Source organism: Myripristis murdjan, chromosome 2 (assembly GCF_902150065.1).
Source record: "Myripristis murdjan chromosome 2, fMyrMur1.1, whole genome shotgun sequence".
Classification (NCBI taxonomy): Eukaryota; Metazoa; Chordata; class Actinopteri; order Holocentriformes; family Holocentridae; genus Myripristis; species Myripristis murdjan.
Genome location: NC_043981.1, coordinates 5824255 through 5850698, shown reverse-complemented (window position 1 = coordinate 5850698; position 26444 = coordinate 5824255). Strand labels below are relative to the sequence as shown.

The following is a 26444-nucleotide window of genomic DNA, read 5'->3' as shown; positions in this document are numbered from 1 at the left end:
TCTGTTGACCTGCTAGTAACATGGCTGGTCCTGAAGGAATTGAAAAACAAGTCAATAAAGTTATATTCAATTGAATATAACTTTAATGTCATCAATAACACGTGCTTCCTTGCTATTTCATGTCAAAATGACGGCTGTGAAAAGGTCAGTGAAATATCAAATATCTGTCCCTCAAGTTTAGTTTTGGTCAGAGGACATGGGTGTGGAAATGTGGATCGTGATATTCAGAGCAAGATTTTGGCATTCATACTTTTCACTCAGGACAGCATAAACCTGCTTTTTTCTCAATGCAAGGTAAAGTGAATGAGTTTATTTATCTACATACTGTGGCAAACTGATTTTCAGGACAGCCAGACACTTCTCTCAACATTTTTTTTAGTTTCACCCCTGGGAACAGCACAGTCAATCTGAAGACAGACATACATTTATTCTCACATCAATAAACCACAGAAACAAACAAATATTTGGCAATTTACAGTTGCATGTTGCATTTACAGTTTAACAAGTCTAAAAAGGAGATAAACACGTTTTTTGTTGAAAGAGTAAATGAGTTCTTGCACAGAACTTAATAATTTAGGTTCAAGCATGTTTTTCATGATTTTCCTTTAATTCCATAAAATATTAAGAACTACAGTTATTGCCATATAAACTCCTGCCCATGTAGGCCTCCTGCTATGCATTTGCTGGAAAAAATGGCACTTTTGGAAAATCAATGAGTTTGAATGTCTTTATTCACTCTAAACATGTCTGGCTATATAGCCTTTATCGGAATCTGTCACATTTTTTATTCAGGCTTGGTTGTGACTGCTGAATAAAGAGGCTATAACTCATTAAATCTTCAAAAGCACTGGCTGTTTTTCCAGTTCATGCAAGTTTTCAAGCCTTTTGCACTTCACTTTGAATCGAGCACCTCCAGCATCTGCATGCATTTCCCCACAGAGTATTTGTGCCAGGCAGATTATAGATTTATTGAAAGATGAATAAATTATGTCAGTATCAACGCCATTCATACGGCTTTCTTGTGCACCTTAATGCTGGCCAACACAGCAAATAGTTCAACAGCTTTAATGGGAAATGCGATCCTGTGAGAAGAATGGGCAGCGTGAAACATCTTACAATCGTACATTTTTATGCTCATACTCGATCCCGCCTGCTGGCCAGTCGTATCGGTGAAACCAACACGGCCTGGCTTGGCATTTGTGACACTGATGGAAGCACTAGCAGAGGTAGCACCGTCCAATTTCCACATGACATTATAAACATGGAACCCTTCCACAGCGACTGGCACTGCATTCAATGAAATTTAATCCAGCACATGTATTTTTAATCTTTACATAACGAGGAGCTGTTTATCCATATTCTATAAAATCATGATGTTACTCCTCAGTTAAAGGGCCACTTATATCCTTCTTGCATTGGGGATTTGTGTTTTATGAGAAGCACACTGGTCCGATCTCCACACCGAACTCCTGATCAGCCTTGCCAATATCCATGGGGGCCATGTCCTTGATGGGCAGCCTGGCCGCAGTTTGAGTCCTGTACTCAAGCACTGTCTTGCCCCATGCGCCATTTGAATTCTGAGTGAAAACAAAGACAAATACATCAGGACAGCTTGCCTTTTGCTCTTACACTTAGGTAATGCACACCTTTCTCCATGCAAATAAAAGAATACTTCTCAATTAAGCATGTACATTAGAGCTTGAGATAGCTGTCCAAACCCAGTGGGACCTGACTGTAAGGTTTGGACATGGCAGAGATTTCAAGCACCCGGGCCTGTAAGGATAAAATTGAACCCTAAACATAAATGTTGGGTATAACTGAGGTACTGGCTACTGTTTGTCGGGTTTGGGTCAGGGTTTTCTCAGCAACAGTCAGGATCGGGTTGAAAAAATTATGCCCAATTCAAGCTCTAATGCAGACTGAGGACCCATTGAGGACTTACTGAGCAGCCATCCTCGAGGACAGTGTATCTCAGACGGTTGGGGCCCTGCGCTCTCAGATCCTGGCCGTTGGACCCTTTGAGGATGAGAGCTTTCTTCAGGTTGTTCTTGTCGTCTTTATATGCCACGCTGTTCCTGCAGTGGTAGGTGATGCTCTGGTGCGCCTCTTTGGACAAAACCTGCAGCAGCTTCAGCTGGACTGCCACTGCGTTAGGCAGCTCCCCTGCATTTCCATAGCTGAACTGAAATCATATTAACAATTTGACATGATTACACCCAGGGCAGGAGACTTTTGTTGTCGACGGGCCAGACTGAAAAAGTTGGATTAAAAGATCACAAAGCATCCAGAATCTCTCACAAGCTAAAATCATTTTTAGAAAGACAAAAACATAGGTAATCATTGGTTATCTGCTCCAATGTCTGGGTCTTTACAAAGTTAAAGTTAGAAAATTAACATCAGAAAAGGTTTTCAAAAATATACAATTGAATGAAAACAGTTTATTGCCCCCTATTATGATAAATACTGTTAAAAGTCTGAATATAAAGTTCAAAAATGTATGAAAAACTAATTTCTCTAAATGCTCACAAACTGACTCGCGCATACTAATTTATGTGCACATAAAGCTGATGGCTGCTTACTTTGATTCCTCCGTTGATGTCGGCTCCGAACCAGACAGGTTTGGTGGCGGTGGGAGTGGATTTGGTCCACCAGGCTTTGAGGGGAATGCTGTCTGGGTTGGCAGAGATGCAGGTCTCACCAGTTTCCATGTTGCAGAAGACCTTGATGGCATCCTTTGTGCTTCCCTGGTTTGGATCAACCCAGTATTCACCTACAATAAACACATTAAAAGTTATTAATACTATACTGAATATACTGAAGATACCGAATGTCCAATAAGCACATACAGTGACACACCTTCTTCTTGAAGATAACTAAGGGGGGAAGGTTTGTAAAACGTGTTTAGTCACTTTAGTCAAAAAAGATGGTAAGCCACTCTTTATTCAGTTTATTATCTACTTAAAAATTATTTTAGCACTATCTTTATTTTGTTAATCTTCATTTGTATCCAGTGTATCTGAAAATTGCCAGATCGCTAAAGCTACAATAACTGAAATTGTGAAAACACAGAACATTTAGATTCAATTGACAAAAAAACGTGGACTTAACAATTTAGTAGACTCAGGCTGACTATGAGAGCCATGGAGAGTCAACCATTAAGAATACACCCATTGTTCACATATTTGTTAGTAGAGTGTAAAAGGTCTTCACTTAACTAAACCCTCAGCAATTTTCGTTACTTTAGCTTCAATGTTTCTTGGGACACATTTTAAAAATTATTTAGCAAGGAAGAATAGTCATTTTGGTGATAGCTAATGGAGATCTGGACAAAAAAACAAACAAACAAACAAAAAAAAACATATGAAACACTGAACAACTAGAAAAAAGAAAATGTAAAGCCTCACCGCTCTGTTTGAGAGGGTAGCACTGCTTGATGTCCTGGCAGCTTCTTGCAGGGTTCATTTGGCTGCCATCAGGACTGCGGAGGGTCTCCAGATGTCCACTGAGCGTCTTCAGCGTGGCCTGGATGCCGGTGTCTGCACGAATCACCACAGAGGCCTTGTTGGGACGGGCCTCGTCCTCGTTGAACTCGGGAGGGGGAGGAGGATCGGCAGCGGCGTCGCTGACCTCGCTGAACTCGTGGAACTCGTGGAACTCGCTGAACTCCTCGGCCTCTGGTGCGCCTTCTTCAATTCCGTAATCCAAGGGGCCGCCGAAGAGGTCCTCCGCGGCAGCTGTGGGGGGTCCAGGTGGTCCAGGAGGGCCAGGGGGGCCAGGGTCACCAGGTGGACCCTGACAGAGAAAGGAGAGACATGAACACAATGTATTAAGATGTGATTAGTTATGTATTTGGTTGTCTTCTGTGAGCTGCAGGGTAGTTCTTTGACTAGACATCAAAGAACATCTAGTCAGTTATGTGATTAACTTTAATTTCCATGACCTAAAAAAATTTAATAGAAGTTATTTTTTCTTTGACCAGAATTTTTTTTAACACACTTCAGATTCATAGGTCATGAAGTTTATTATTCTGTCAGGAAAGTGAACCTTCCACAAAGAACCCAGCACAGTGATGAACAAACATTACCTTTGCTGATTCACTGGTCAATTTTTTTTTTTTTAAATTTGAGACTGGCTATGGATATGTCATGCCTTATCCCAATAACCCTAACCCTAACCCTAACCCAATAATCATTTATTAACTTTCCTAAATTTACCTTTCTGGAACAGACCTTTCAAAATTACATGACTTTCCATGCAACATTCTCTCACCTCTGGTCCGATATCTCCACTGGCTCCTCTGCTTCCAGGTGGGCCCATGGGTCCAGGCTGTCCAGCATTTCCCTCCTTGCCAGGGGGTCCCACCACTCCTGGAGGACCCTGATGTGTTTGGACATGGGGAGATTAATTAAGTAAAAGACAGGCAGAGCTTATATAGTACATGTGTGGACATTTTTGTTTGTTGTTTTTGTGTCTCTGTAAAGGATGAACCTGACCATAAAAAAGCCCTATGGAAATAAATGTGACTTTACTTGACTTGGGATCACACTGAGTCCTACTCTTAGGCACTTACTCTGTGTCCAGCGGGTCCTACAATACCAGGAAGTCCTGGCTCACCTGTGGATCCCTAAAACAGAGAAGCATGAGATTACATTATTTGATAAGTTCAGTCCATTATATTTCAAAATAAAAGCCTCCATAAAATAACTAGGGTGAAGACCGTTCGGCTTTTAAACTACACTGGGGTAGATTTTTATGTATAAATACACTTAAACCAGCTTCAAGACTAACTGTCTGTATCAGTCTTACCTAAGTCATATTACAAGCTGTCTGCATAGTGAAGAACAAATTGTTACTGTTTTGACTGTTGGCTAACTTGCCTTGCACTACTTTTAAAAAAAGCAACAACATGCTCATCATGCTGGTGTGAGTATTCATTTTGCTTACGGTTGTTCCTGGTAAACCATCAAGGCCAGTGAAACCTCTGTGTCCTTTCTGACCCCTCTCTCCTGGATCTCCTGGTGCTCCCGTCTCTCCCAGCGGTCCTTGGGGTCCCTAATTTTGGCAATGATGATTCAGCATTGGCATCGTAACCACACAGTGTGTTACCGGAAATGGTGCAATATGTTTTATGCTTAATGCGTCCAGTAGAAATGGATGAGATTTTTCGAGAGGCAACTTAAAATTCCTTTCTTACCACTTTGCCTCGCACTCCATCAGGTCCTTGGGGTCCAGGCGGACCTCTTCCACCCTAAAGTCAAAACAAATATAGAGACAGTTTAGACCATGTTGCTTGCTGACAAATTTTCATCGTATTTAACATGAAGATGACTTTAAGATTGCCTTCAATTTACTGTTGGAGCTGTATAATCTTTTTTTTTTTTTTTTTTTTTTTTTTTACTTTTTAGAAGAAGCTAGTTGCCTACTGTGGATGCTAAAGAGTTGTGCAGACTGAGGACTGTGGATGATTTTGAAGCCTTTATGTTCTCATCATTTATTAATAGTTAGGTTGACTTGTCCAATAACCCAGTCTCCCCAAAACTCTGTTTTTTCTTCAGTGTTTGCTGTTTGCATGTTCAGTAACTCACGTTCTCTCCTCTTTGTCCCGGGCCACCTGTCATTCCCACTGGACCCTCAGGCCCTGGAGCGCCTGAAACACCAGCCAGACCCTCTGGACCAGGGTTACCTCTGTCTCCCTGGTAACACACACAGAGACACACACGCATAAACCTCCACTGTCAGTGTGTACACCTGTATGCCATCTAGGGTTACCCCATCATCATTTCTGATTGGCCACTTCAAAAACCAAGTGAGTAATACACTTAAAATACACACACACACACACACACACACACACACATTTGTTTCTGTTACTCCTATGGAATTAGTCTTACCCTGGCTCCTATGACACCGTCCTTACCAGGTGACCCCTCTGCTCCAGCGATACCCTGAGCAAAGACAAATTGGTAATTAGCTATCTGATATACAGAAGAAATTTTAGACATTCATTCAATATTTTGGTGGATGGAAAACAGCTTATTGTTCAGATGTGAGGTGTCTTCTTTTCTATGGGCTGTGTAATGAGCATTTAAAATTCATTATTAGGTGTTATTCAAAAAAAGTATTCTTTTTCTGAAGAAGTTATTTAAAATGTACACTTTTCATTGTTGCCCTTAAAAATGTTATCAAGGAATTATTCCACTGTTATACTCATTATGACCCATTCTGCATTAGCGCCTAAGTTAACTTGCTAAAATGTGAATAGTACAGGGACAGATTCAGATGTCCTGGACAAACCTCTGGTCCAGCGTCTCCTCTGGGACCGGTGGCTCCTGGAAAACCGACTACACCAGGAGGCCCTTTGACGCCCTGAGTTCCAGGTGCTCCGGCTTTTCCTGGAGGACCCTGGGAAACAAACACTGACAGTCACTTTGACAATCATTAAAGCACAACTCTAATGAATGTCTTTTTATTATTGTCTTATTGTAACTTCAGTTGCTCCTACAATGCATCTATCATCTTTCCTGAGCCTGAGAAATAATTATCCATCCAACTTTGCCTCTTTTTCTCAGGGCTATGGTTGTATGTGGTGACAGTTTTCCTCCAATTAATACCTGTAACTTTGATTTAATTGTGAATTGAGCCCTGGACCTGTTTGCTTTTTCATGGTGCCCGTGGAAAAGAGGGATTATTAACAAATATGACTCCCTGTAGAACTTCTGTTAGGAATTGTGATACATTGATGGTTGGTACGATGACTTGAATGGTTGTCAATACATCCTTCCTCAACCTTTCTGATACTTCTCCTCTCAACTGAATGAATATTGAATAGCGAACGACTTTATACGCACAGCAGGGCCTGGCAGTCCCAGCATGCCTCTCTCTCCTCTGACTCCGGGCTGACCCACCACACCTCGCTGTCCCGCGGTACCAGCAGGACCTGGAGGCCCGTCAGGACCCTGTCAGAGCAAAACATGGCAAATTAATGCATGGAGAGGCGCAGGAAGAAGCATTCGACGCATTCGACTTCGAGAACTGATGAATGTATATTTCACTGGAAGACACAGCGAATTATTTTCCTTCTAACAGTAACACTTACTATCTAATATTTACTGTCTAATATTGATTCCTTTAATAAGATATTGGTATCTGATATTGCTATCTGGCTGAGATGTAAATTTTGGATCAAACAACAGAATCTGAACTGAATCTGTGAGGGAGGTAAGACTTTTTCAGGAAGTCCGGTAAAACCATAAGCATCCAGTGAAAGTAAATAATTGGTCAAAGGAGTCTTAAGCATGTACTGACTTATGATTCCCAATTTCAACAGAGGGCAAAGTGTGAGCTCATCTTACTGGAGGACCGTCCTCTCCAGAGTCTCCCTTGTCTCCTGGGTTGCCAGCTGGGCCGGGAGGTCCTCTCTCTCCTTGTTGTCCCAGGGCTCCGTTCTCACCTCGGATACCACCAGGGCCCTGCTTTCCTGGAGCGCCCAAAGGCCCAGCTGCTCCCACAGAGCCCTGGCACACAGACATACCTCACTCAGACTCAGACACCAAATGCAGGTTTTACTTTACATATTTCTCACTGTTAAACAAGACAAGTCATTCCTGACAAAGGTTAAAAAAATGGAAACAAAGTAGATGAGCTATGTTTCAGAGGACCTGATTGCAAACATTTCATATGAAACACACATGGTGTGTCTGTGTGGCTGGAGGTTTATAATGTAACACATTCACTCACAAGAGATCCAGGTCCTCCAACTCCTCCAGGCAGTCCAGGGAAACCAGCTGAGCCCTGTTGGAAAGAGACACTTGAATCAAACACACTGTCAGAGAAAACAAATCAACAAGCCTGTTAATGATTTAATATTGCTAATAATAAATACATAATAATTTACAACAATACATGAGATTTACACCATGCTAACACCAAATTGTGGCCTCTGTTCTTTAGTTTTATCTCTGCTGCAATAATTAAAATAAGAAAATGAATACCGTTTAGACTCCATTTAGAAGTAACAAGACATTTGGAATAAGCACTTAATTTATGATAACCATGCCGACTCGACCATCAAATCTCATGATTCCATGTTTTTTGTCAGCTGAGTGCAAGTGGTGCCCGCTCAAATCGACCTTCATTGGTTTTGATTATTGCAGTTTTAATTAAAAACAGCCAACAGTAGACTGCTGCTCATGATAATAATAATGGTCTTCATAGAGCTGTTACCAAGTTATTAAGACCAATAAAGTAAAACTGATAACTCAGTGTTATTATTGCTAAATAAATTTAGAAATGCATCAAAACATGGAGCTGAACTCACTGCTGCCCCCTGTGATCCTCTGGCGCCTTTCAGTCCAGCCACACCGACAGGCCCCTGGAAACACACACACACACACACACACAGAGTCACTGATGTGGTAAAATTATGAAGCAAAAAACTTTATCGTATGAAATTACATAACTTCGGATGGATTTTTTTCTCTGTAAGCCAAGACAAAGAGGGTATTATACAAGGTATTTTGGATTTGTATTTGGTACTGATTGTATTTAGCTTGCAGGACCAAAATCAAAGGGAATAAAAGTCATAGTTTTTGGTGCTTTAAAAATGTAGGAGCACTATAGAAACTTCATTTGCTGCCATGTGCCAAGGTGTGAACTTTAATTTAACGTTCACCTCATTCAGTACAAGTTGTCGTGTTTGGAAAACACACCTGTGTGCCTGGTTTACCGGCCATCCCCTGGGGTCCGGGTGCTCCTGTCTCTCCCTTCTGTCCTGGCTCACCCACTTCACCTTTGACTCCAGGCTGACCATCAGGACCCTGGGAGAGAAGTGGATCCATTAAAGACTTTCTCAAGGCCTGTTAACCATGTTCTCCCTAAAGAAAAGCTTTAGGGAGAGTGTTGTGGATGCAGTATCTTTTAACATGAGCTAACATGGTACATTTTGGACATCAGTTATAGCGACCACTTACAGGAGGTCCAGGGAAGCCAGCAGCACCTGTTGGACCAGGCTCACCTGGGGAACCCTGTTAAACAACATAACACATACAGACTAAATGACAAATAGAAGAAAAACTACCAATGATGAAAAGTTTCTACTCATTTGAGCACCGTTTTTCCAATAAAACAGTTGAAAGGTTTTACTGACAGCAACCGCTCTTGATCCTCGGCGTCCTGCAGGTCCAGGTGGGCCGGGTTCACCCTGAAATAAAGGAGCAGTTATGTCAGCAAAGAGTATGTAGATGAAGCATGACAAACCAAAAACAAAATTATCAGGTAAAGAGATTCATTTTCAATGATTTAGCCTATTGGCCAGTGTAAAATGTGTGCTGCAATTTGTGCTGCAGAGCTCACCTTCTCTCCGTTGGGTCCACGGGGGCCGGCAGGTCCAACAACACCAGCAAGTCCCTTTAGTGGAGAGGGAAAAAAAAACAATATTATATAATGAGTATAAGAAGCTGACATCATTATCAGCTGCAGCGGCTCTATGCCTTGACCTCCATGTTTGTGAGATGTTGAATTTTGACTGCTTTTTATGACATAGTTAGCTATAGATATGTTTTTATTTTAATGATTTATTTAATTTATTAGACATCAAAGCCCACAGGCTGCAAACAATTATTATTTCACATGAAAAGGGCTTTGCAAAATAACGTTATTCAAGTTGTGTTAGATATCTAGCTATCTATATATATGTATATATCTGATACACATACATGTCTATCTATATCTATCATATATCTCTATATATCTACTGAGAACCACTGAGCTATAATACTGCATGCTATCTGCCACAATTTCAAGACACTGAAACCACAAAAGATCATTGATGGGATCCATCTTGACTTTTGAAAGGACAGACGAGGTTAAATAGTGACAGATAAAAATCAAGTAATCAATATGTTTATAATATTGGTGCCATTTAGTTGAATGGATTCAGTGAGACTCACCCTCAAACCGTCAGATCCTGCTTTACCCTCAGCTCCTTTCTCTCCCATGGAACCCTAAAAGCAATAATAAGTGTCAGTGGTCAGTGGAGGCTGCCGCAATGCATTCTGGTCAAAGCCACACATCACAAACTGCTGAATGTTTTTAAGGTCAAAGGTCAGGACTAAGCTTCAGATTCTTCACTGTAATACAAATGTAATACACCTCTGTTCAATTATTATTCCCTTTGTAGGAGATAAAGTTTTGAACTGATGTTGTCTGATCACAGTTGCAGCTCTTTGGCTTTGCAAGACAGATGCATAGCTCCTTCGCTGGAACTTACTGAGTCTCCCTTGGGACCGGAGGGTCCTGGGATGCCCCTCTCTCCTGGCATGCCCTGAAGTCCTGGAGATCCTGGCTCACCCAAAGAACCTGTTGGACCAGGATTACCCTAAAAGACGAAGAAAAGGATGAGAACAATGTTCAGCACCAAAGGAGTCTCTCTAGTTTAGCTAACCCCTCTACTCCCTAAACACTCCATACACACAGGAGGTGATGCATTTTATGTCTCTGGTTTGTTGGTTGTGATACCTTTGGTCCGTCTGGTCCTGGTGTTCCTGGACTTCCTTTGGGTCCTAGCAGTCCATTAGGTCCAATGTCACCTCTCTCTCCTGGAGTGCCTCTTTCTCCCTGCAGAGACAACCAGCAGGAGAACAGGTATAACAACTCACGAAAACTAGAGATGAAGAGTTTCGTTCTAAAACGAGATATCCACGACGTCGAAAATGGATGCCGAACCATACAGAAGTGATTGTTAGCACAATTTTCTTTAAAGTTTAGTGTGTATCTCAAGACATTTTTGTGCAAAAGTTAAAACCTTTAAAAGAGATGAAATGCTGATTTTACACAGCAAAGTTTCCAGTTGTTTGATTTCACAGAGGTTGACTGGAGTATTTTTGTTTTCCACTGTGGTCACTTTTACAGAATGGGACTGTAAAGTGAATTAGGTACAACTGTCTGCTGAGTGGCTTATATTATATTATATGTTACACTACTACAACATGGTTTATGCACTACTCTGGATTTATGGGAGCCCTGACAAGAGAGCAGCAGATTTGTGAGTGGAAGGCGGCTGACTGAAACGCTGATTCACATCCTCAGACTGGCTGGGAAAATCTGCTTGTGGAAAGCAAAAGAGCGATAATGCCTCGATAACAGAGCAGCATTTTGCACTGCGGAAAAGGGACTCTGTAAAAACTTCTGCTAAATGGTCATGATGAAAAAGCACTAATTAACTTGTATTCATCAATTTGTTTCTATTTGCTTGCACATCCATCTAAAAGTTGTATTTAATATTATTTGTAATTAACATTACTATTCTTATCTATTTTAATGAACTTACCCTTGGACCAGTAGGACCAGCAGCTCCGCCCTCTCCAGCAATACCCTGAAGATATTAAAAATATTTAATGTATATTATCATATAAAGAGAATGAAGGACAGTTATTATCACATGGAAGGTTTCCAAGCTGACTATATTATGGTAGTCAGCATCAGCACACAGCGAATAATTTCAAAGTTTTGATCACATTTTTGCAAACAGAAACAAAAAAATAAATTATCGTTCCAAAAAAATGCTGCAAAAAATGGATTAGAAGTGCATTACCTCATCACCTGGTTTTCCTGGCTCTCCAGGTGAGCCTGGCAGTCCGGGCAAGCCCTGAAACACACAACAAACAGTCAGTGGTGATAAATGGACTGCGTACACCATCCTTTAACCTCTAGCACTGTAAAGGATCTAGAAGAAGGCTGGTAATCTTGAAATGAAGTCATGAATATAACTGCAAATCCTATTTCCTTGTGTGATTTTGACAAACAAGAACACCAATCAGGTGTCAGATTTGGGAAGTTTTGTGTTCAGGTGATTATGGGATGCAGCTCACCTGGAAACCGCTCAATCCCTGAGGTCCCTGCTCTCCTCTCTTTCCAGCAACACCCTGCAGAGAAGAAAAACAGGCTCATAGTGCCACAACACACACACAGCGGCTAACAGGATCAATGGGAACAACGTGTGAATATTATTTGATATTATTTCAGCAGAGGAAGATGCTTACAGCTGGGCCAGCTGGACCGGCAGCGCCTTGCTCTCCATCTTTTCCATTAAGTCCCTGAAAAACAGTCACCACTCAGTATCTTTGAGCATTAATACATGAAACTGAATCCCAGTGAAGATTATATTACTGTTAGTCCCTGGTGAAAATAACATACCCTTTGACCTGCTGGGCCAGGGGTGCCGGTCTCTCCAGTCTTCCCAGGATCGCCCTGAAAATCAACACCCAAACACAGCATCACATGTTGTGTTACCAAGGCTATTAGATGTATAAATAATATGTATGAATATTGTTTTAAAGTCATCGATTTTAATTTCACCAAAGATACTTAGTATTAAAACACCTTTGTAATTGAGAAGGCTGTAATTAATAACTGTTTTGAGCTAGTTAGTAAGCTTGTAATGATGTTGTGATATTACTGAACAATGTGATTATCTAGCAAGTCTAGTCTTTCAAGTCTTACAGTCACACACATTGTACTACATGATACATAATGGGGGTCAAACAGTGAGGAAATACTGACAGAAAAGCCTTTTGGTCCTGGCAGGCCCATCGGTCCAGCGCCACCTCGGCCACCGACAGGGCCAGCTGGGCCTGGCTTCCCGTCCTCTCCTGATCCGCCCTGGAAAAGCACATGGAGAACATGAGAACGTGCCATCATGTTGCAAACTCTGTGGTTGGGGAATGTGAATCAGCTGCCATAGGAGGTAAAGTGAGGAAAAAATAAAACACTCTTAAGGGTAAAAAGTTGCTGTATACCATTGGTCCTTGCTTTCCCTCTTCTCCCTGGGCTCCGAGAAGACCCGTCAGACCCTGTGAAAAAAAAAAAAAAAAACGTGCTCCGAGATTAGAGATCCTCCCTCTGATCAGTCTTTATATTTCCTCCTAATGCGAAATTTCTGAAAGCTGTGCTGTTGACAGTTTACATTTTTATCTCTCTATTGCTTAGACAAGACAATTCAGGCTGGAGTGTGATGTTGTATGTGCCTTACCCGAGCTCCTGGTAAACCGGGCTCTCCAGTGCGTCCCAAATCACCAGATGCACCTTTGGCACCAGATGACCCTGGCAGTCCTCTCTCACCTTGGGCACCCTGGTTGATCAAACATCGAACACTCAGTATCGCTGTCATGGATGTGATGAAGATAGCAATATTCTGTCATCTTGAGTAACTGTAGAGGAAGTCAGTTTACCTTTTGGCCAGGTAAACCATCGGCACCGGGAAAGCCTCTGTTTCCTGGAGCACCCTGGAGTGGATTGACAAGATAGGACAACATGTAAATATTTAGTGCATAATATTATCCAAAAAACAGCTTGTAAACCAAAGTTAGATTTTTGGAATGCTGAAGATCAACCTATGAGACTTGATGGAGAGTCGACTCACCGTCTCGCCGGGAGGTCCTGGAGGTCCGATGGAGCCGGCATCACCTCGAGGTCCCCTCTTGCCCTCCTCTCCCATTGGCCCCAACACACCCTGGGCACCGTGCTCACCCTAACACCACATGAAAAATCAATCCGTCACTCCAAGATGCCAATCAAACAATCAGGTGACCAACATTTGACACCTAACCTTTAAAATGAACTTAGCAATCATGTCACCTGTTTATTTAGGTATACAAGCAGCACATGGGCTAATCACAGCCTCATGTTTGAAAATGTGACAGAGAACAAGGTGATTCATTTTTAAGGTGTTTTATCAGGGGAATCTTATATTCACTTAAGGTGTTTTCATCTTACTGGTTCTCCCTTAAGTCCAGCTTCTCCTTTGAATCCAGGCACTCCGGTATCACCCTGTAAGAGAAGGAAGATATTGCCTTGATTAAAACAGATATGTTTTCTAGAACTGAATGAAAACCTGAGGATTTTAGTGTTAACTGATATGGATCTCAGCTGATACAAATGACTGGACATGAAGTTATACGGTGAGTGGGTTATTCATCTGGACCTCTTAGATTAGATTTAGAGAGTCTGTACCAGTTGGCCCTTGGGTCCAGGTGCTCCCGTGGTTCCCTGGGTGCCGGGGAGTCCAACAGGGCCTGGCATACCTGTGGGACCGTGGACGCCTGCAAGACCCTGAGCAGGAAGGAAGCAAAGCGCAAACATGGCTTCAGCAAAAAATTCAGATCTTTCCATTCACCATTTTGTTCAACATTGTGATCATTATTATTAACAACTCTCGATAGGATAGTCCACTGATAACTGTGAAAATAAACTATTTCCAAAAGCAAAAAAATCAGTAGAATCAGTAGAACTAAGGTTTTAGTACAACCAACCTAAGTTGTATATGACTGGCACAAAATACACAAAATGCATTTGTACTTACTGTTTGGCCTCTGGCACCTGGAGCTCCATCAGATCCACCGGCACCCTGTTAAAAAACAAAATAAAAGTAAGACAAAAAAAAAAGTAAAAGGAAAAAACCATGGTGGAATAGCATCCTTATTTCTAAATCACACCTCAATGAAAATATTCATGATGCATTATTTTCTACTATCAGTTTTCCTCTATTCAAAGTCAAATTATAACTCAGTTTATGAACTTGAAACAGGTTTTGTACACAATCATTTATTTCAAAGGAAGTAATTCCAGATATAAGATGAGTGCTGAAGTATAGTGGAGGGACACAGCTACTACAGAAATGTGAAAGGACTTCTTAAAAGTAGAATTTCTTAGCCAGTCATCTCTATTTTTTTGGCTGTTGTCTTCTTTGCACCTCAGGTTCATGATACACATACACTAAATTATTAAATCCTGTCTTACATATAATTATAATCCCATCTCTAAATGACCTTTGGCTTCACACACACCTGTTTTCCCATGGGGCCGGCTGGTCCGACACGACCACCGTCTCCTCTGGGTCCTTGTGGTCCCTCAGACCCTCTCACACCTGTGGGTCCTGGCTCACCCTGCACCGAAAGAGCGCCTCAGGTCAGGGAAGTCGCTTCTTTATCCACAAAGCTCACCAGCCACACTCACATGGACGTGGTCCAAGAACTTTTCACTGACTCCATTCATTTTCAAAAGCTTTGCACTATCCAAATATTACTATTAATAACAATTTTTTAGAAAATCTTAAAGACACGAGCAATGCTAAACAGTGCTGAAGACCTAACATTATCTAAGCCTGGTATGTGCAGCTTAGTTCAAATTTTCTGTTAAGATGGCTTTTTACTGAGTGAGAAAGAGAGAAAGCAGAAAAAGAGACATTTCAGCAATAATTACTATAGTTTAATACCAAGAGATACATATAATATTGCATTAAATCAATGCAAAATAACCTGATTTTCTGAGTTTTATGTTAATGTTCTGTTAGTCTAATGCAGAAATTATGTTTATCTATCTAGAGAAAGTTTTTCATGTTATCTGGATAAAATATCACTGTTACACACAGAATTTACAATAAACTCAATAAACTCAATAATCAATAAACTTCATTTTTATCCAAAGCCTTGTATAATGGTGTAAGTCTGTATTGTTAAGTAACAGTAATGGATGGGATTGGCTGTCAAGGTCTGTCAGTGCTTCACATCTGATACTAGGAAAAAGCTCCACTGCTTATAAAGTGCTGTCAGTGCATTTAATGTCCATCATTTTTCCTTACAATTTTTACAAGATTTCATGTTAAGCTTAAAAATGCACAGATTAAGCCAATTCCATGCATGTAACAAAAAAACAAAACAAAACAAAACAAACAACAACAACAACATAGAAGCTGCAATGACAGGAGATTGTGAGTGACCTCACCTTCATTCCTGGGTTACCTGGAAAACCTGGAAGACCGTTAATTCCCAGAGGACCCTGTGGATGAAATAATTTTGTTAAGTTTTCAATGGTATTTTCAACTTGTCATATTCGGTTCAAAGTTCAAAGTTTAAGGCTGGCATCAACATTTATTGTCCAAATGTGCAGCCTAAGGTGCCACAAAATCAAGTCAAACACATGTAACACACTACATTGCTTTTTGACTGTTTTTATGCATGGACTGATGTGGCCAAGAGACTGCAGGATTTTTATTAGGTCCTAAATGCCGTGAGGAGTCTCAGCACTGCAGACTACTTAGTCTTAAAAAATTATGTTCTCATACAACTAAACTGCATTGGCCCATAGATTTGGTCAATATCTGTTTGGTTTCTGTAAAGTGCCTTGAGATAACCTCTATAAAAAAAAAAAAACTGAATTGGACTGAACCTTTCCCTAACTTTAACCAAGTGGTGGTTTTGATGACTAAACATACCACATGCCACTGAAATGCGATAAAAACTAGAACGAAAGACACCTCAGAAAGAAACGTAATGCACGACAAATTACTTTTCCCTCTAATTGTAATTAAGAACGCAGGTTACTTGCAGTTGTATGAGTTCATAATTTTGAAACACACTAGACTTCATTGTGGGTTTAATTTGCAACTTGCACATGCACATGTACATATGCAAGCTGCATGTTAGCAATAAATGTGCTAGTGGAGAACTATTGTTGGTGAACTGATTTTATCCACGTTATTTTCCAAGATGCTCCCACTGGCAAGCATGCTGAGATAGTTTTTACTTGTTGATTCAGCTTGTTTGCTTAAATTACCATGTCACCATGTGTCATGTGTCATGATGGCTGCAAATTCTTACCATAGGGCCTGGTTTACCAACATGACCAGGGGTACCACGCTTTCCCTGAAAGAGAGAGAGAGAGAGAGAGAGAGAGAGAGAGAGAGAGGGGGAGAGAGAGAGAGAGAGAGAGAGAGAGGAAAAATGTGTTATTGGCTTCATTTACTCTGTTCCCATAAAGGTACTTGTGATATTTTATCAGTGCTCCAGTATGAATTATTGATTGGCTCCATCCCGCAGCACCATTTAATTGTATTTTTTCCATAAATGGATGAGGATGGTCATGTTTCTTACCACAGGGCCACCGGGGCCAGCTCTGCCTCTCTCTCCCTGCATACCCACAGGTCCCTGAAACAAACAAACAAACAAAAAAGGTTCAGTGTCTGTGTGAATGGCACTTGACTCTATATAAAAATGTTGTGGTGATCAGTTCATATGATGTTTTGCATACCGGTGGGCCGGGAGGTCCCATGCCACCAGGAGTGCCAGAGTCACCCTGTAAAACACACACCACAAAGATACACACACGTGAAAAATGGAATTATGCCAATGCAGGTTCACAACGTGCAGTTTTTTAAAGCGATGGAAAACACTCATATGTTCATGAATTTACCAACTAGGTCAAGGCAATGTGGTTGACACCAACATCACAATACTTTTTTTTTTTTTTCCCCAATTTGATATATATTGCAATAAAACTCTTGTAAGCAAAATCAGATGTTTAATAATCAAGTTATCTATAAGCAGTTAAACCCACTGAACTGTATGGTAATGTTAGGTGTGATGTCAAACAATATCCCCAAAATATGAACTTTTAATAATAAAATAATTCGCCTGATTTATGGTCATAAATGGTCATTCATTATGAGTTACCGATTTTAACTGAAACATTTCATGAAATCTCACAGTAAAGACTTTACAATAATTCAATCATGCAATAGGTATACTTTTTGCATATGTTGAATTTCTTTTCCCATTTTCCCCTTGAGGATCAGATTCTGAGCTGATGATCTAATACATAAGGACACAGCTCACTGTAGTTTGGAAGCATTAGGGGACAGTGTATCAACCAGCAGCCCCCCCTCATTATCCCTTCTTCATCAAAATCCCCACTTTGAGAATGGCGGAATAAGGCTACATATTCTTACCTTGCCTCCAGCTGGTCCACTTTCGCCTCTGCGGCCAGCAAGACCTGTATTTCCCTGTTTTCAAGACACAGATTCAAAGTTTGCTCGCATCAAAACTGAACCTGTAACATGGGGGATCACCTGGTAAATTTTGTCAGAGGCAACCGACCTTGTGTCCCTTCAGCCCTGGAAGACCTGGCAGGCCGGGGAATCCTCTGGCACCCTGAGAAAAACAACCCACCGTTAGTGTCCACAGACTGTTTCTCTGAAGATTCATGTTATATCGATCTTCTTGTTGTAGCGTTTTGTGTCATTTAGCATCTGTCATCCAGTTCTGGCAAGGATGCTTGTCATCTGGATTAGTTTTGTTTATTCTGAAGCGAGATGGCCTTTTGGGATCATGAGGTAAATGCAGGTCAGTCACTAATGCGTCACCTCACTCGTCTGTACTGAAACACTATTACAATTCACCATCATTAAAGGAAAGGCAATTTTACAAGCTGTGACTGCTTACTGAAGTGTATCCAATTAATAAAGGGAATTAAAAGAAAATTCAAACTTATCTGTAAATTTCAACACCTTAGTTGAGAAGTTTCACACAACTAACAACAAAATCCTCTTGGCTTCTCATTTAAAGAAAGAACAATGATTACTACGACTTTCACTAGTCAAGGTTTGATGGATAAATTTGACTGTGTTCTTTTTTTGTAAATGTGGAAACATTGCCTCTGCCCATTGCATCCTCTCTGCATGTTGCCTCTACTGCTGGTGAGCTCTTTATTTCAGCTTCTTTGACTGTTGTTGTCATTCTAACTCTGACTGAGAGTGTCTAAATGCCTAAAATGTAATGCAATGTAATTAATGTTTGAAAAAAAAAAAAAAAAATCATTTAGGATGAATCATGTAAATACTGAGACGGTTGATTACCGCAGATCCTGGAAATCCAGTTTCTCCTGGCTGACCTCCAGGACCAGGCTCGCCCTGTGACAAAAATACAATAATCATAATAAGGAATGATAATAATCAATAACAATAGTAACAGTAATAATCACTGATAAACAAGAGGAAGAACAAGAAGTAACAGAAAGGCCTAGTAGGTCAGTAGTGGTGATAATAATACAATCATGATAATAATGCACATTATAAGAAGAATATTATTTCCTAAATTGTTGTGGTGGTGAGTTTTTGGATTTCAGGGTTACATTGTTCAGTTTGGATTCTGAATGTCTTGTGCTTCTTCATTTTACTTTGTGTTTTAACATCTTGGGACCATGTTGGAAATAAGTTTCCAATTAGGTTTTGCGAGTCCAGAAATAAAATCAGTCAAGAGGAAGAGGAGGAAGAGAGGTTGTACATGAAGAAGAATAACATCAGTGCTGACTCACATCTGGTCCTGCCTTTCCTGGGGGTCCATCAGGTCCTCTGTGACCGTAGCCACCCTGGGGACAAATAAGTGACACACATTTGAAAAAATAAAGATAAATAAATAGAGCTCATTGTACAGTCTGTTACTGTGGAGGATCCTTGGGAAAACAGCAAATTGCAGGACAGGTACTTTTTATACCAAAATGCGGTTTCACTATTCTGTCTGAAACCCAATTCAGGACATTTAACACAATGCCAACATCACTGTTTTTGTATAATTAAGAAACACAAGTAACTATTAACTAAAACTGAACTGAACAATGTAAAAATGTAAACGCTTATATGTTCCTACCATTGGTCCAGGCTCTCCAGCCTCTCCTGGGACACCCTGAGCGCCACTTGGTCCCTGAGCAGAAATGGAACAGGAAGAATGAGAAATTAAATTCAAAGCTCATTATCCCTAAAATAGATCCAATTTGTGAATGTGTTATTAATATGTCAGCCAAATAATTAGGTTGGTCCAATAAAGAACATGACTCTTAAATTTTCTGCCAGAGCTTATTTTGAAAGTGTCACCTTTTGTAAATGAAACTCCATTATACCCTGTTCTACAAGTGATGCACAACTCCCCTGACATGACTAATGTTTAACAATTGATTACTGCAGGCAATTATCAAATCAAAATCAAATATTTTCTTTCCTAGAGGCAGAAACATACTTGTGCTCCGGGCAACCCTGGAGGCCCACGTGGTCCTGATTCACCCTGTAATAGAGACAATTAACACTTTGCTTTAATTTGCACGTAGCTGTGCAGGGTAGACATTAATAATCTGATTTATTGCTGAGCAGCACTCACCCGTGATCCAGACACCATCCCAGCCAGACCGGACTTCTCATGGAAACCTGATGCCATCTGAGACACTAGCTGGCCCTTTTGGGTGAATTAAAAATGACTGTTAAGCAAAATAATGTTCATACCATCGTACAAGAGAGACGATTCAGTCAAGTCTAAGAGAGCATTAGTGACTTTTCTACACATTACAAACCAGGCTCAATAAACGTGGAGATTATTCATATTCTAAATGAAGTAAAGGTGAAATGGATAGTTAGGTCACAGTTAGGTTTTTAATGTAAAACAGACAAGTAGATGTGAAAAATGTGCTTGTCTTATGTTTATGTGATATATCCCCTAAAATATCTGACCTTATCTATACTGACTTATATCTGTACAAAGTGACTAGAGAGGTGTTGTCACAATCTGCTCTACTGAAGGACAGGTGCTTATCATTAACATCAGCTCCTTCAGTTGCTTGAGTGTTTTATTTTCAACCAGACCAACTAGAAATGGCTGCTTCACATGAGCAATATTAGTTTAAGTGAGAGATTCGCTGAAATATTTTTAATGGTTAGATTGCCAAATACAGTAGGCTACAGTTTTTGCAAGTGACATGGGACAGGACTTCCTCATTTGATGAACAGAGCTCTGGTTATAATCTAGTGTGTGAGCAGGAAGGGAGGTGGGCGGGGACTATTTGCATATTCATAGTTACACATATTTTTAATGATGACTTGCGTTACATTTAAGCTGTTTTAAGCACTTAGGGATGATTTTTTTTTTATGGAAGAATCCTCTACATATGTGATATTGATGAACAAAGATAGGTTTTTAGGAGCTTAATAAATGCAGACACACATCAAGTATTGTAAACTAAACTAAACTCTGTTCCTAACTCACCCCAGGGTGGGCAGGCTGGCCGGGGGGTCCGGGCTCTCCGGGGTTTCCTGGCACTCCTGGCTCTCCGTCAAATCCTGGTGGCCCGGGGGATCCCTGGAGGTGGTTGCATATTGCAAATATTATTTCTGACAAGCAGCACATACGTCTGCACGTCATGATTTAATCCTTTGAGGAGACTATTCAAAGACTATCCATCTGTGTCATCATCTGTAGCTGTTATGAAGAGTTGATCTCATTTCTAAACCCACCTCATGGCATCTGGACAGTAGTGAATATACTTGCTTAACTTCTGGGCTGATCATTTTATTACTGATAACTTTAGCTTGTTCAGCTAATTGTCACCGTCTTGCTGTTTTGGATTTCCATATTAACCAGCATATGTGCTAGAACATTAACGTCCATTAGCTCACTGGATGGCTATTTGTCTTATGTTTATTTTCAGGTTAATTGAGCTAAATTGTTAAATTATTGGATTACTGAAGGATCATGTGTCCACTGCAGTCCAAGAAATAAAAACAAATGGAATACAAACTGTTGAGGATGGAGTCTAAAAGATCACATGTATGTGGAATTCGCTACTGGCGACTGATTAAAAATAATTTTCCTGATGACGGCCCGTGAAAGATTTGCAGATGCAGGCTGTTTACCTTTATAAATTTATAGTCTAATGCAAAGAGCAAACATGCAGGAGGAGTAAAGGTGCATTACTCAGTGTTGACGTGTTTACAGCTTGCAGATTTGCAGTGTTGTCATGGAAGGTAAAGAGGGAAAGTGCATGTGCAGTGTGGGAGGGAACTATTTTGTGAACTTAGTTTTAATGTTTTAGGCCTCCAGCACCCTTCACCCAGACATACCCGTCTGCCTTTGAAGCCACTGCGTCCCCTTTGTCCCTGTGCTCCGGGAGGACCCTGGATTATACACACAAATATTATCAATGAATACATAAAATGATGGGAAATAGGAAAATAATAGATTTTTCTAACAACATGTTTCTAACACATATTAATGCAAAACATAATGTGTTCTGCCAGGAAGATGGCACAGCATTAATATATAAAAAGGAGCAAAATAAATGAAGTTATGTTTAGAATTGTGGCATTTATGCGCCCTCTAGTGTCAAAATGAATATAAAGAAGGTGAATCTCCTGGTTTCTCTAATGCATATCCATTATGCAGTTATGCATATAGATTAAAGGTTGCCACAAAGGAGGCAGAAACAGCAGCAGCCGAAGTAATTTTGCTGCAAGCCCACCTCGGGTCCTGGACGACCTGGGATCCCCACCACCTGGGAGGAAAACAGCGTTTAGACTTTGAACCAACCAAGAATCATTTTGTCCAAATGAAATGGAAAAAACCCAGAGTCTACAGGGTTTAATGGTGGAAAGACTTTACTTACATATGGGATGTCACCTGGTTCACCCTTCTGTCCCTGAAAATCGAAAGAGGCAGCTTTAATTATCATTAATCATCAAATTTAATGTTCATGTTTTCTATAAGTCTAATCCATGTCAGTATAAATCATGGCTTACCTTGAAGCCCATAATTTCTGAGGGAAAACAGAGAAAAAAATATATCAATTAGAATTATAATTCAACTTCAAGTGCATTGTCATTTTTTTTTTGTACTTTCCTACATCGTATTTTATGTCAATTACCGTATTTCACCAATTAATCGCCCAGGCGTTTAATATGCAAAATCGACTTGGACCCCGGGCGTTTAAAAGAACCAGACGGCTATTCGCTGCAGGCCTTGATTTATTTTTGCACCAGGTCATTATCGTGATGACAGCTACTGTCCAACATATTTTCAGTCGGTCGATTTAATATTACGGTACACCCTTTTGTTCTAACGTTAGCTAGCGCTCTTATTTGGACAGAAAACGGAAGTGCCGCACTGTTATTGTGCAGCTAACTGTTTACTTCTGCAAAAATAAGGTGAGTAGCCTTATTTTGGGTTACCTACATATAATGCAAATAATCACCCCGGCGGTTATTCGGGTGGGCGTTTAATACGCAAAATGCGTGCAGACCCCAGGCGTTTATAAGAACCCGGCAGCTATTTGCGGCCGGGCGATTAATTGGTGAAATACGGTATGCAGTTTGCTCTTCTACTGCTCTACTGCTACTCAATTAATGCTTTTAAGCAGGTATTGTCAATTAAAAAAATATATATATGTAACTGAATATATGCAGCTGAGACCACAAATCTCTAATCCATATTTTATTAATTCATTCCTCCATTATTTCCAAAACACCTTCAGCGAAAAAGTTCTCCCGGCTGAGATATATATATATATATATATATATATATATATATATATATATATATATATATATATATATGTATATATATACATATATATGTAAAGACAAATCATTTTGTCACCTTAATGCACCCTTTAAAAAGCAGGAGAATTCTTTAATTCCATGACTTTTCCTTGTAATTTCCAGTGACATCCAATCTCTGAGTAGACCAAAACCTTTTTTTTTTTTCAAATAATTCCTCTTGCAGACAGGGTGCAGCAGCAGTGAAGCAGCACTTCAGCAGACATGCAGTAAAAAGACTCGACTTGCACGGACGCTTCATCTCACCGATCATCCTGCTGGCGCTGGCGAAGGTGTCGCACACGGGGCAGCACTCTCCCTCGGGTGTGACCACCTTCTCGCAGTTGGCAATAGTTTCACACTGCACCTCGTCGCAGATGGTGACGCCGTTGTCGCAGACGCACACGCTGCAGGGCTGCGGCTTCCAGATGTCGTTGTGCTGGTAGAGCTCGCCGTCCACCGTGCACGGGTCGCCTTTCTTCTCCTCATCAGCTGCAGCTTAGGACAGAAACAGTGTTGTGATGTTTTACAGCAGCTCCTCTGAATCCAAACAGTGCAGAAAGTGTTAAGAAATATGATTCTCTTTTCACATTTATCAACAATATTTTGGTAGCCCATGTTAAGAGCGCCAACATTATATATAAATATAAATCCATTTTGCCACTCTCTGCACTGGTTGATATTATACACTCAGCGTTTTATGTTCCTGGTTTGTTTGGAATAAAGAGCAGCGATAGCCATGAATGAACAGACACAGAAAAGAGAAACTCCCTCAACAGAAACTCTATGTCCTGCCCACACTGTTGATTGACAGGTGATTAAAGATGGACACCAAATGGAAAAAAAAAAAAAAAAAAAAAAACCCTCAAGGATTGCCACTTTAAAGTTAACTGATTTTGCCTCACTCTCAGATTATTTTTCTGGTTTGACAAGATTTCTTTTTAGTAACAACTATTAATCATTACTCAAACAGTAATAATCCTAAAGGTAACAGTCACACCCCCATCCCCGTTTTCTATCATAGTAAATGAACCATCGACCAACCAGAAGCCTTAATTTTTTGCAAAATTATCCAACATGCAGCAAGATAATTTCAGTTAAAGTGGCTGATTATATTTCCAGTTATGTCAAACAGCTTGTTTAACATTTATTTTTTTTACTGTGAGCAACATGCCGCTGAAATTTAAATTTATATATGCATCCTCACTAACATTTTGCAATTGTCAGCTGCATCTATGAGCAGCATATTCCATATTATTGCTCTAATTGATGTACATTTTTAAGTATTTATGTATTTCTTAAGTACTTGATTTTATTCTCTTTTGTTTATATCTGCTGAATCCTATTACTTCTGCTATTGCAACATCCTAATTCCCAGCGGAACAGCACCACTGGCTCCCACACAGCTCTGTTGAGGATATTATTACCTCTTGTTGTGTCTGTGCTGGGAGTTGGCGTGACTGTGGCTGTGGCTGGCGGTGCTGTAGCCGTGCACACGGGGCAGCACTCGCCCTCTGGGGTCACCGACTTCTGGCAGTTCCCGAGGTCCTCACACACCACGTCCTCACACACCACTTTCCCCAGGTCACACACACAGATCCGACAGGGCTCGGGGTTCCACATGTCATTGTTGGCGTAGACTTTTCCATTTTCTGTGCAGGTATCTTCACAGACAGAAAAGGTAAATTAAATTAGTATCTGGGGTAGGTTTGCATTCCACATGGCAAGAAATCCATACTTGGAAAATAGTGTGACCTGAAATTCATCTGTCAACGCTTTAAAAACACAGATGACTTTATCTGAAATACTAACAATATTCTCTAACATGCTTTACTTTCATGCCAGCAATCATTCAGAAAGAGTACACTGTAAAACATCTCCATCTTAACAAGTCATTTAGTTTCATATTCAGTGTTTTTCTTCAAATGAAGTAAAAAATCTACCAGTGGGATGAGATAATCTCATTTGTTTGCAATACTAATCAACTTGTTTCCAGAATTTTCTTGAGTCAGGTGTCATTTTCTTGATCTTACTGGGCTGATCTGCCTTGTTTCAGTATACAGTATTTATACTTGTTCCTATAAAGAAAAAAAAAAAAAAACCCTGAGACAATTGGACCTGCATTGGAAACAAGTGGGATTATCTCATCCTACAAAACACTGAACTTGAATACTGAATATGACTCTACAGTAAATGACTTAGTAAGATGGAGATCTTGCAGTGTTGGCAGTATTTTTTTTCTCTAACAGTGCATATAATAATAATCATTCAGGAATGGCATCTTCATTTAATTTTTCACGTAAACACTTTAGGTCTTTGGCCAGAGCTCAAATAGAAAGCAACACTAAAAGCAAAGACATATAGACATGTACAAAGGGAAATTCACATCACCATCAACAAAAGTGTGTAGAATTGCAAAAAGAAGTGCAATGAACAAATGACAGCCATATTTTATATGGCAAAGAATAAATGGCAGCAATTTCCAAGAGGAATACACCCACTTTTTGATAAATACAATCCTTGATCAACTTCCTGTTGTGTGATAGATTGGTAGCAGCTCCAACAGTGTCCTGTACTCACTGTAGTATTGTGCTTTTGATGATGAGGATGATGATGCAAAGATATGTTTTACTTTCCACTAGAGCAGAGGTTCCCAAACTGTCTCACTTCAAGAACCCACAAAATAGATGCAAAATAGACCATAAAGGATACTGACCTGAAGAGATGAACAAAAGCTCATACAGAAATAAATAAATCTATAGGATCACTAGAAATCATGATCAGATGATCATGATCATCTGATCAACTTTGAGGGGGAAAAGTGCTGTTAAAGTTAAATTAACCTATTCATGCTTTTGCTCGGGACCACCAGAGATCATCTCAACGGCCCCTGGTGGTCCCCAAAGCCTAGTTTGGGAAACGCTTTATTTGATTATGATAGTGTGCTTAATTAAAGGTGCATTATGTGTAGTGAGGACAGTTCAGACTCTGACAAAAACTGTGGCATAAGCTTATTATCAGAGATTCAAGCCAAGGATGAGAACCATGGACACTCAGCTACAAGATTTTGTGCTGATTCCACATTTTTATAATTATTATTCCGTGTTTCTCATCAGTTGAGTCTAAAAAAAATCCTCATTGTCTGTCTTATGATGAGCAGAACCATATCAATTCAACCATTTTGCACCAACTCTTGTGTTTATTCCTTTTTTTTGTGTGGTTGAGTCTAAAGGGCCATAATCACTGATCCAATCATGTTCAT

The 26444-nt window shown here is 40.3% G+C and overlaps 1 protein-coding gene across 1 annotated transcript; it reads right to left on the bottom strand.

Annotated features, from left to right (window-relative positions):
* Positions 1-218: 218 nt before the first annotated feature.
* Positions 219-26105, bottom strand: col5a2b (collagen, type V, alpha 2b). Its single transcript, XM_030074780.1, has 55 exons — positions 25763-26105; positions 24610-24846; positions 23450-23680; positions 22388-22404; positions 22255-22287; positions 22111-22143; positions 21713-21766; positions 20859-20951; positions 19980-20054; positions 19842-19886; positions 19476-19529; positions 19144-19197; positions 18686-18739; positions 17928-17981; positions 17780-17833; positions 17083-17127; positions 16926-16979; positions 16653-16697; positions 15778-15831; positions 14841-14939; positions 14357-14401; positions 14008-14106; positions 13771-13824; positions 13418-13525; positions 13227-13280; positions 13028-13126; positions 12795-12848; positions 12559-12657; positions 12193-12246; positions 12039-12092; positions 11868-11921; positions 11591-11644; positions 11327-11371; positions 10516-10614; positions 10268-10375; positions 9948-10001; positions 9352-9405; positions 9146-9199; positions 8970-9023; positions 8709-8816; positions 8318-8371; positions 7738-7791; positions 7353-7514; positions 6849-6956; positions 6295-6402; positions 5892-5945; positions 5586-5693; positions 5195-5248; positions 4945-5052; positions 4571-4624; positions 4270-4377; positions 3405-3792; positions 2580-2770; positions 1943-2182; positions 219-1577 (listed from the first exon to the last, which is right to left on the bottom strand). The coding sequence occupies exons 2-55, from the start codon at positions 24803-24805 to the stop codon at positions 1431-1433; spliced, it is 4686 nt and encodes a 1561-aa protein (XP_029930640.1). The 5' UTR covers positions 24806-24846; positions 25763-26105; the 3' UTR covers positions 219-1430.
* Positions 26106-26444: the final 339 nt, after the last annotated feature.